The following is an 11,537-nucleotide window of genomic DNA, read 5'->3' as shown; positions in this document are numbered from 1 at the left end:
ATGTACAATTTTATCTGTAGTATAATATGTTTTTGAATTTTCTTTATGTAACGTTTCAATGTTTTAATCAGTATCTAACCATGCCAACCACTAACAAACTACCCACTGTATTCTGCGGACCTTATCTGCTGGACGGTTAGACGGCAGAGGGCACCACGTCAAAAAGAAAAAGATCAGGTATGTTCCTTATTAAAATGTAAATATAAGAATGGATGTGTTGCTTTTAAAAGTACCTTCATATACTAAACAAATGTCCATTTACCATTTGTAAGAAAAGGAAGCACGGATTGGCGGGTTAAAGAGGATTTATACGTCCTCAAACAGCAACGCCCAGCATTAACCTGATTTTAACTTTCCATTTTCGGGTCTTCTTCGACAAGTTACTTATTATTCATTATGATAGAATAACCTAAATAATAATGCGAAAAGACAGTGTAACTGAAGTAAAGTGAAGTTAGCAAAGTGTCGGACCATTTCTTTCACGTGTTAATGTTACTAAATATTTTTTCTTTAGAATTCGAGATATTAGGGACACTAAAAAGTGGCATTTCAACAAAAGTCACAGATAATCCATACTACTAATAATAATCATACAGAAACATGTTTTTCTGTGTTACGTATATGAAATATGTTTTGTGTTAAGTTCATGCTACGTGCGACTCAAGTGTATTTTTAACTTGTGATGTGTTTATTGAACTCAAATAGTTCTCGTGTTGTACAGTACACATAACTTTTTCTTAAGATACAAAATTAAGGGGGTTAGGTTATACAATATAAATTTACAGATATGTATACTATGGAGAGTCTAACATGTTGTGTTCATTTTTTTGCAGGTATGGTTTAATGCAGTGCCACATGTGTCGTGTTCCTTTCACATAGAAGAAAATTTCCAAGGAATAGCACACAGTGTCAAAAACATAATTATACAATTTTAGACATTTTTGTAGAGTTGACCGGTTTTTCAATCATATTTTTTACTTATCTGTTTCCTTTTTTCTCATTTATTCCTTTTATTTTCAAACAAAGTTATGATGTTTGGGACACTGTATATTTTTCATTTTGGTTACTCATTGACATTGTAAGAATTGCTATTCCTTTTAATTGTCTTGAAGCAACAATCTCCCTGCTGCTTGAAAGCAAGGTTTACTTTTAGAACAAGACTCCAAAATCAAATTTCCTTGTTCAATACTTATTTTTTATTACCTACCACAGCTGTAAAATAGGATTAAAAACTGACAATCAGATATGTGCTGATACTGTATCTGTTTTTAAAGTTGACATTTGTAAATTTGTATTTGTATGCACCATTGAGATTGATGAATACGAAAAATTAGAATTGAATACTAATGTCCATATTTTAAACATTCAGGTATGAATTAGCAGCCATAAAAACTGAACAATGAGAACCAGGCACCAGAGAAGAAAACCAAGTGCCAAACTGAGAGATGGGGCAGAGGACAAAAAGAAGGTAGTCCATAAACGGCCAAATGCTTATGGTAAAGATGCCTTTGAGTTTAATGTGGATAGCATTAACTTCAAAGCAGCCAACAAAAGAGCAAGTTCAGGGGCTAGTTCTATTCAGGCAAAAAAGAAGAAACCTTCCTCTGGCCAGGGTAAAACAAAACCTCAATCATCACAGACTGTGACCAAGGTTGGGTCTGGAAAATCAAAAGATGTGGCATCTAAAACAAATCAACAGAAATTCTTCTATGTTCAGTGTCCAGCAAAGCCATCAGTGTCCAGGGTTCAGGGCACGGCAACCAGTAACACCTCTGTGAAGATTGTTAGTCATGAGGGGACAATAAAGACTACATGTGTACAAACAGTTGCTTCAGCATCTGCAGGTACTCACAGTAACACATTTGTCAGTAGCCAGAGGTTACGAAAACAGAAAACAATATCAGGGTGCCCATGTTGTACAGCCAAAACAAGTTTAACACACAGTCAACTGCCTTCAAAAAATGACTTAGTTTATCACAAAGAAACAAAGGTAAAAACTTCAGTTTCTGCATCAAAGCAACTACTTAAAAAATCTAGTGCTACATCTACTCACACTAGTCCATTTTCAAGAATGAGCCTACTTCCACAGAAGAGACCAAATTCGGGATCTAAAGGAAGTGACTACAGCTGCTTGGACTTCAGACCATCTTCAAAGAAGGCTAAATTGGAATCTGAATCTGACTCTGACTGTATAATCATAAAAGTAAAAGGCCCAGTTTCTACAGATAGGGAAGTACAACAGACGATGAAGAAAAAGAAAATCTGCAAGCCTCCTGTTGTAAACATTGATAATGAACTTAACAGGGAGGTATCCCACCCCTCGGAGATTATAACTCAGGAACAATTCCTCAGTATTTACGGGTTGGTCAGCAAGTCAGTTCTTGAAACAAACAGAAGTGCTACTCCAGAAAACCCATGCAAGCTACACAGATCTCCAGGTGGCAAACTGCGACGACTGAAGACTCACAAATTCATTTCCAAATTCACATCCCGCAAGCTGCACCTTGACCCAGCTAAAGTGGTCAGTCCGTTGGCTGTGCTGAACAAGAGCAGGGGGCACCTAGGCCACATGTCCAAAGATATCCTGCGTCTGTATGATGCTCACTGTGGAAATAAAATGCCTCTAGTCAAACTCAACAAAGTTCTGCCAGGTTTGACTGATAGCCAAATTCAGCCTAGTTCATCTTCATCTTTGAAACTGTTCACTTCCTCAAAGCAAGATATCATAGCACGTTGTGATAACAAACATGCTATCTCTACAGACAAAGTTAGAGCTGGTGTTTCTGGAACCTGTGTTTATCCACAATACTCCATTTCTGACACTCATGAAGCTAGGGAGAGAAAAACTCCCCCATTAGAATGTGATGAAACGCTCAGTGATACAGACTCCCCTGGCGAAAAAACTGGTATTAAACAAGCAGGCTACTCCTTGTTTAGAATCTCAGACAATGTGGTGACTTGTATACAAGGGGAAGTGCATGCAGAGAGTGAGGAAACCCAAGAGTTGAGGAGTCCAGAGAGGGTAGATGAGCTGTCTTTAACTTGCAATGAGGAGATGATGAAAGAGAGTGACGAGTCCTATGGTCAAGATGATACCAATAGCCAGGAAACATCTGACACATCCTGTATTAATGAAGCCAGCATCCTTAATGAACTTCAGCCACTGAAAGACATAAATCCTGTTGAGGAAGGTGCAGCATCAGATAAAGCAGAGCAAAGTCACCTAGTAGATTTTGAGAACTTGTTACATGCTCTGGCTCCAGAGAACAGTTTGATAAGGCAGTTTTCTGATCTCAGGAAGGATGACAAGCAAGCGTGCAATGTTGATGACTATAAAAAGATATCAGAAGATGTCAGTGATATCAATACAAAAATGAATGTTGTTTTTGATATGGGCAAATGTGATACAGACTGTGAAGCAAAATCTCCCGAAACAACTGCTCCTGAAAGTTTTAAACAAAATTTTGATGGTTCACATTCATCTACTCATTCAGATTTTGATGAAAACCAAGTCAAACGAGAGGCAAACAGTCAAAATTTGACTGACAAATGTAGCTTGAATGTGAAAGTAGAAGGGCCATGTCTGCTTTCAAAGAAGGATGACGGGTCCTTACCACTAGAAAGAAACCAGCTTCTTTTAATGAAAGATGGTGCTAGACCTACCACAAGTGATCAGTCCAAAGATCTGATAGCTGCTGAAGATGCTCCTCTGGTAGAATTGGGTTCCTGTAATGATAACGCCATAAGCAAGAAAGTTGGTGTAAATAATGGTGATGGTGTAAGTAGTGACACAGGCAGCATCTCACAAGTGATCTTTCCAAGTGACTCTGAAATATCTAAGGATGAAACTGCCATAATGACCAGTCCAAACTGTGAAGATACAGCAGAGTTTGAATGCCAAAAAATTAAAACACATTGTGCTGTCCAAGATACAATGTGTCATTTTGATGGATTTAAAACCTTGGAAAATTCTGTCCATGATCCAAAAGCTACTTCAGAAAATTCTGACGAAGGAAATTTAGCTTCTTTACCTCAACCAAGTGGATTGAGTATTGAAGAAGCAGTTTTGGAACCTGAGGAGATAACAGGCTCAGAGTGCTATGTTGAAAGCTCACTTGTCAAAGTGGCAAGATCAGAAGATGGTGATTATTCATCCATCATAGACACAGCTGAAAAACTTAAGCAGGAGATATCAGAGAATGCAGTTATGGCCCTAAAGGAAGCCCTTATAGAGAGCATTGTAGAACAAGGTCTCTCTGAGGATTTGATTCCAATAGTTGACTCTGAAGAAGTGGTTGTTGGAGCATCTGGTTTTTCCACACAGAACTCTGAAGATCAGGGGACAACAGCCAGTGAATGTATAGACATGGAATCAGCAAGTTTTGATGAGAAAAAACATAATATTGTTGAAGAAGATACCTCTGAGGGTGACCCTATTAAGCAGGTAGATAACAAAGAGTCAAGTCCATCCGGAAGTATGCCTCTGCTGACCACTTTACTCACAAGTACGATGGAGACAGACTCCAAACTCACTACCATCACAGACACCTTGGTAGAAAAGCTGTGTGCCATGACAGATGAGACTACAATGGACTATGCTACACTGAAAAATTTGTATAACATTCTTCCCAACGAGACGCTTGACCTTGACCTGCCAGTGGAATATGAGAATGAAATTTCCACAAGGTCAAGGCCAGTGACACCTGAACATGACATGGTGCCCACTTACTTCCCTCCTGCAGGAGAAAGGCGTGAAAGGGAGACCTCACCAATAATTGAAGAAGGGGTTCCAGCTCAAGAGGTTTATGGAGAACGGGTTGAAGTAGAGCCAGGGTCCAGTACGGCTGACCAGCATTGTCCAAGCAGTACAACTTCAGCCATTGCTAGCAAGTCCCCTGCTATGATGAAAATGATGAAAGTTATTTTTCGCCCCATGAGAAACCCATGGATTTGTGGACAAACCAGTCTTGATGTCAATGATGTTAACATGCCACGTGCATGTCGCATACCTCACATATGTGATGTGTGTTGGGTGAATGATCATGCTTATTGTCGCAACATGAAACGTGGAAGTGCAGCTCTTGGAAGCTGCCTGCATAATTTCAAACCATGTGAGCATTTTACCTATGATACTCTTAAAAAGACCATGGACGTCATTGAAATCAAAGGTTTGGCTCCTAGACAGTTGCCCAACATATTGAGGAGAAAGAAAAAAGACAAATGAGCATCTTATAAATTTGTTAAATCTTCATTAATTCAACAATATCTACTATAGATTTGCATGAGAATACATGCATAGAAAAGATATTCTTCTAAAGATATAAAGTTAAACCATGTTTGAGAAAGTACATTTAAGAGTGATAAGATGTACAAGACATTATTGTTGTTATACAGGTGTTAAAATACATAATGGAAGACATACTATCAAGAGTGCAATTTTAGGTATTACCACAGACTGTAAGTTATGTAGTTGCACTATTTATGTTGTGCATGCTTATGTGCAAAGGTTTCCTAATTTTTTTTGTTTATTCGACAGTTTTGTTTAGCATGGAATGCATTTGAGTATATAAATATAATTTACGAACATATAATATTATTTACGAACAATTGAAGTTGCTTACAAGCATTTGTTTAGATAGATAGATATTCATTTGTTAGCTTTCCTTGCAAGCTTCATTCAGTTAATAATTCAGAAAAAGTCTATTATTCAGATAATGGTATGTTTAATGAGTCATTTAGTGTTTATTTCATCAGGGATGTTACAGAAATAAATTAAAGAATTTCATCTTTTTATTTGACAAGCTCTTTCATATTTTGAATGTTACAGGTGTGCATAGACTATAAGGTACTTTTTATGTCATGTGTCTTGTGATTGGTAATCATTATAATATTTATTGTCACTGTACAGAATTATTTAATGTTGAAAATGTTTTTCTTCAATGGCATATATTCATCAGAAAGCAGCATGCTAACCACAAATGATATGTTAATTGGTTATATTTTTCCACATGGACACCATTGTCTTTTACAGCGCTTGACCACAGATTGTTTACAATATATATAATCAGAAAAAGAAGTATCTGTAGGATTGTTAACCTTTTAAAGCTTATGTTATGCCCTATTTGATTTTGACTTATGTAAGTGGTGTATGGATCAGTTATATCTATATCTTCAATTCTGTAAGTTCTGTTTCAGTCGTGTCATTAAAGTAAGGTATCTACATTCAGAGTAAAAAATATATTGTGATTATGAATATTTTTTTCATTTATTCTATCATCTTATATTTTAACATGATCATTGCCCAGGTATATTTCACCTGTATCCAGTAGGCTCATTCCCATACACACCATTGATCTTCATGAATCAGCCCAACTATTAGGGTACTCTCGCTGACTGCAATCAGCTTAACTGAATGACATACTTCTTCTTGCCGTTAAGTAGAATACAGATTGGTTGATGATTATATGAGTTTGTTAGAAAAAGGAGCAGGTGTGTCATTCAGTTAAGATTGGTGGGTTGAATTCAATAAGCATGGAATGGATTCTTCATATCATTCTCTTTTACATTTTCAAGTAAGCAGTTTGTAACTATTAAATACGAAAATTTACAATCATCCTACTTTCATAATGATGTGGAAGAGTATCACAAAAGGCTTAATTCAAAGTTCCACATACAAGTACTGGTTTCATCAACAGCAAATGATTATTGACAAATATTGTCGGTTTTGGTAAGAAATTGATTTTCTTGGCAATAAAACACAACTGCTCATTTATCCATATATTACTGGCCCTTTTAAACTTACATTTCTAATTGTAGCAGTGCAGTTGCCCCACACTACATCTAAATAATCTAAATCCAACAACTTGAATTTGGAATAACGCATTACAGCTCTGTTTTGCCACCAGATGTTTTGGGAAGATTGTCAATTTTACCCTGAATGCCAAACCACCTGTTATAGGCTAAGAGAGCCACATTACGTCCACCTATGGCACTGGTTTCCATGCAGGATGCTGCCAGCTCAATGCTATTCAAATAATACATCTGATCATGAAGCTGGAAATTTAGTAACTTTTCTGATGATTTATAATGGGGGTAGGCCATCCAGTCTACCACATTCTTAGAATCTATTGTAGTAAACAATTCGCCCAACTGCTCATCACTTAGTGGTTCTTGAGAGAAAACTTTATAAACTGGATGTGATTTATCAACGGTCCCATGTGGATTTCTATGCTTTTTATCAACTGGTCTTTGGAGCCCTATACTATTGAAAATAAGGTTGGGATTGCTGACTAATATTGCTGTAGGTAAGTCGTCCAACTTCTGTTGACCAAACTTGCTAATGTTAGGCACACCTCTTACATATGTAGCTACAGTGCGATGGAAATCTTGATAGGTTTTTGGTGTTTCCGGAAAACCATGGAAGTTCACCTTCTTTGAATCTTGGTGAAAAGGAGTGGCTATGATGACTATGTCATAAGCTTTCTTCACTGGACTTGAAGAATCTTTGTTCAGATATTGGACCTAGTTGTAACATAAATATTTACATAAATAATGTAAACATAAATAAATTACCAAATTGTCTTTGAATATACCAAGGTCACATATATGCATATTACTTTAATTAAGCATATCTTTCACCAACCAATGGCAAAAACTATGATATTTTTCCTCATTTTCTATTGAGATTTATTATCATTAACATTTCCTGAAAATTCATGCTTCTGAAAGACAAGATCCACAATTTGATCTCAAAAATGGTGATTAACCCTATCACCTAACGCAACATTAATCATTACTGTCTCAACTAGCACATGGGATCATTCCACAGAATCCCATACACATATATACCTCGTACTGTTTTCCTGTCAGTGTGATATCTGTCACTACTGCCATATTAAGGTTGACCTTTGCCTCCTTAATTAACCCCTCAGGTACTCTATTATTACCGCCTTCTACTGACCATAGTCCTGGCTCAGCCCCTGCAATGCTGACCGAACCTTCAAAAGGGAAATTGATATAACTGAAACCAATGCCAAACTGACATGAATTTCAATCCCACTTCCACTGAAAACTGAGACTATCAAAATTTGTAAATTTTCATTATCTTACGAAAAAGCTGTCTTGCAAAATAATTAGGACGGAGGTATTCAATTTCAAATTCATGATATGTTAATGTAAAATTACTAGTCTTGGACAAATTACCATAATTTAACTTACGCTGAACATACCTACAAAACCTTGAACATTAGTTGTCTGTCCATAATTAGACATGAGAGCTCCTCCTACAAGTTCTTTAATGAATTTCTCAGAGAAGCCAGCTTCTGAAAGAGCTGCTTTGGTGGATACGTGGGTCATCTCTTCAAACTTTGGTGACATGGCTTTAAGCAAACCACTGGTGGAGGTGAAGGCCATGCCCTGATCTTGAAGATCATAAATTCTATGACAAAGGTACCAAAAATCAATTCCATGATTTAACATTTGAACATTCCTTTTTAGATTTTACACGAGACTAAACACTTGGTCAATATACATACATGTACATGTGCATAAACATAATAATAGCTCATACTTTTCTATTATCATTGTGATTTGAAAATTCTGCTTTTTACAGGCTCTGTAGGTCATACTTGTAAATATATTTTGATGTGTCTTTGCCTTTCAATATCAGTGAAAACTTAAACTCTTAAATATTTAATAATCACAATGAAGACAAAATTATAGTGATAATAATAAAACTAATTACCTACTGAACTTGGACAGTAAATCCTGAATAAAAAAATTCAACCGAATAACATCATAACCATATCGCCACAGTAACTTGGAGAACATCACCAAGCTGTACTTGCTTCCTGTGAAGACAAACTCCTTTCCATCATAGATTCCAAGGACACCTCCCTTGTGATCCACAGTGTCCAATTCTACAAAAAATGCAAAGTGTGCACATACTCAAATATGTAAAACCACACACAATAATATTCACCAAAATAACATATACATCTGTAGAACCATGCATATTAACATTATGTATATAAATGTAACAAGAATATAATATAAAACTGTCAAAATTGCAGTTTATATCACACACAATGAAGCATATGTTATTCAGTGAAATCACCGAGTTTCACAGCACTGACATCAACTTTCTTCTGTCTATACTAGCATATACATATACACTTCCTTACACCCTTTTCAGGCCTACCCAACTGCCAGATTGGCACCAAATGAACCCGAATTCACTGGTAGATAGGACCACACTACCTGTTTTCAAAATGTGCATCAGTACGCATTTCTCAGTATCATACCACAGAACAAATTTTGAGATGCAATACTTTCCAACCCCGCTGTGAATCATCACTATCACATCGCGTACATGTACTAGGCAAGAGAGGTGTTGCGTATGATTCTTGAAAAAGGGTGGTGTGGTCCGATCTACCAGTGAATTTAGGATCATTCGGTGCAGAGTCTGGTAGTTGGGCAGGCCTGCTATTGGTATGCACCTAATAGAAGTGAGATTATTCAAGGTTTGGGTAAATGTGCGCAGTATAATACGCAAATTTAACTGGACACACACAATGACAAAGTGATCCTCCAAATAAATTAATGTAAATTTCCATATTTATAATAAAATAACATACCCAGCATCTTGGTGAAATTCTTCATATAAAAATTTCTGGGATGCAGAATGGTTCCTCCAGAATCATACCTCTTCCCATCAATGGTGATGGTCCTTAACCTACCACCCACTTGTTCTGCCTCATATAAATCTATAGTGGTATCCTTACCAAATAGTTCTCTGCAGTAGTGAGCTGCTGAGGCCCCTCCAATACCACCACCAATAATTGCTATAGAGTGGACAAAAAGAGTGACACTGAGACTATGATAAAATATACTAAGAGATTTTGTCTGGAAGATCATGCATTTTTCTAACAGAACTATTAGAACATTTACTTCAATGGGGTTTGATTTGGTAAATTGTTATTAGTGTGTACAGTTTAATCCTCAATCTGGCAGTCCTAACAGACAATTGACAGAGCAGACTTTTTTTAAAGGAGTGGGGGAGGGGTATTATTGGTACTTTTGCAGTATTGCCCCCACCCTGTTACTCTCTAATTTTTAATGCTAATCAAAACTAACTTAGGTGATGATATTTAGAAGGCATAAAATTTCATGTAAAAAACACCTTTAAATTAGTAAATGAATTGTCAAAGAAATCAAAGAGTTATATGATGGGGGATATTGCAAAAGTGCCAAATTATTACATTCTTAACAGGATGTTGCTAGTTGTGTGAAATGCCCCTGTATTAGTACGTTCCAGACTGTTGAGGCCCGGGAGGAGTGAGGGGCTTATCTCTGAGAAACTCCAAACATGGACAAAATTACATTATTGTGTCCAATCTCCAAACCTAATTAGGTCTACCTCCACTCAGATGTCTGCCAGTGTTAACACTAGAGTTACAAAGTACAGTGTACAGGCTGCAAGGGTAAATTGGGGCGGGGGTGTAACGACTAGGAACTCGACTCGTTCAGATTGATCCCCAGAGCCTAGCAGCCTGGACTCGTCATGTACGTACAGTTACTGACGCAGTGATCATAATGAACGTCTGTACTTCATATCACATTCTCTTTGACTGTATAACTACTTTTAAAAAAGCTACGAGACAATTGTGAATATCAAAATGACCCCTGATAAACTCTTCGCTACGCCCTCGACTAATCTAACCATGTCGTAGGCCTACCTATTTTTGGTGCCTTCTCTTCGCAGAGTGTAAATCTGCACATAAGAAAAGAACTAAATACAAGCAGACTCAAAGGCGGCATCAGTTTTGTAAGCACCGTCATCGTTACGAAAATCTAATCTATTTATGAGAGTACTTCATATCCGTTCGACACGCAACAAGGCAAACCAAACTCACAACCGCACATGCAATTATTTTTCATCAAAACAAGATAGAGGGGATCATTTGCAAGAAAAGCCATTCTTCAATCCACCTAGCCCACGGCTTTCAGCGCTGCTCTACATAAAAATTTATTTGAAATGGTTGATGCTGTTATCTAGAAATTACCTATAAAACACACTATAATGACTAGGCAAAACTCAGGAGATTTTATACGTTTGAAGGGACACCTTGCGGCAAAGTTGATAGCAGCAATGTGGGGAGTGGGCACGCAGATTGCTTTTATATCCGTCTTATGTAACACCCCATTTCCATAGATTTTTAGATCGATCTATCCCTGTGGGGAGTCTCACTAGATTACTGTCAGCTTGGCCGGCTTAAGCGTCTGTCCCGCCTACTAAAAGCTGTAAGGGGTTAATTAACTGTGGTGTCCGCTCGGCTGACTGCAATTTAGCCTGAACCCCCAGGGAGTTAGGTCGATCTAAAACTTAATCTTTAGATCGATCTAAATCTCTGGGAAAGCACCCTAAGACATGAAATTTTAAGTCTCAGCAAGTAAAAAGATTTTTACTACACGCACCAGCTGTAGGCTTGACATGGTCAATTTGTTGCTTGTTTAAGCTTTTTTCTTAAAGATGAATA

At 37.2% G+C, this 11,537-nt stretch overlaps 2 protein-coding genes across 3 annotated transcripts; one reads left to right on the top strand and one right to left on the bottom strand.

Moving 5' to 3' along the window:
- Positions 1-46: 46 nt before the first annotated feature.
- On the top strand, positions 47-6,253 carry LOC106171254 (uncharacterized). Its single transcript, XM_013551526.2, has 2 exons — positions 47-177; positions 1,370-6,253. The coding sequence occupies exon 2, from the start codon at positions 1,400-1,402 to the stop codon at positions 5,222-5,224; it is 3,825 nt and encodes a 1,274-aa protein (XP_013406980.2). The 5' UTR covers positions 47-177; positions 1,370-1,399; the 3' UTR covers positions 5,225-6,253.
- Positions 6,247-10,941, bottom strand: LOC106171255 (prenylcysteine oxidase 1). 2 transcript variants are annotated; one of them, XM_013551527.3, is made up of 6 exons: positions 10,737-10,941; positions 9,636-9,842; positions 8,744-8,918; positions 8,229-8,437; positions 7,849-7,997; positions 6,247-7,521 (listed from the first exon to the last, which is right to left on the bottom strand). In XM_013551527.3, exons 1-6 carry the CDS (start codon positions 10,837-10,839, stop codon positions 6,883-6,885), a joined length of 1,482 nt encoding a protein of 493 aa, XP_013406981.2. In that variant the 5' UTR covers positions 10,840-10,941; the 3' UTR covers positions 6,247-6,882. The 2 variants fall into 2 exon arrangements, with proteins under 2 accessions (XP_013406981.2, XP_013406982.2); XM_013551528.2 differs by lacking the exon at positions 9,636-9,842.
- Between the last annotated feature and the right edge of the window lie 596 nt (positions 10,942-11,537).

The sequence above is a fragment of the Lingula anatina genome, chromosome 1 (genome assembly GCF_051362555.1).
Source record: "Lingula anatina isolate TDL-2025a chromosome 1, LinAna3.0, whole genome shotgun sequence".
NCBI lineage: Eukaryota > Metazoa > Brachiopoda > Lingulata > Lingulida > Lingulidae > Lingula > Lingula anatina.
The sequence above is the reverse complement of the archived record's forward strand: the minus strand, read 5'-3'. Positions and strand labels throughout refer to the sequence as shown.

Bases quoted from the DNA above. Each gene is read 5' to 3' on its own strand.
- LOC106171255 (XM_013551527.3), bottom strand. From the start codon at position 10,839: ATGACGGTGCTTACAAAACTGATGCCGCCTTTGAGTCTGCTTGTATTT. The intron at 9,843-10,736 runs GTAGGCCTACGA...TCCACTCTATAG, and splicing joins AGAGAAGGCACCAAAAATAG to CAATTATTGGTGGTGGTATT. The intron at 8,919-9,635 runs GTATGTTATTTT...CATTTTTTGTAG, and splicing joins GAATTTCACCAAGATGCTGG to AATTGGACACTGTGGATCAC.
- LOC106171254 (XM_013551526.2), top strand. From the start codon at position 1,400: ATGAGAACCAGGCACCAGAGAAGAAAACCAAGTGCCAAACTGAGAGAT.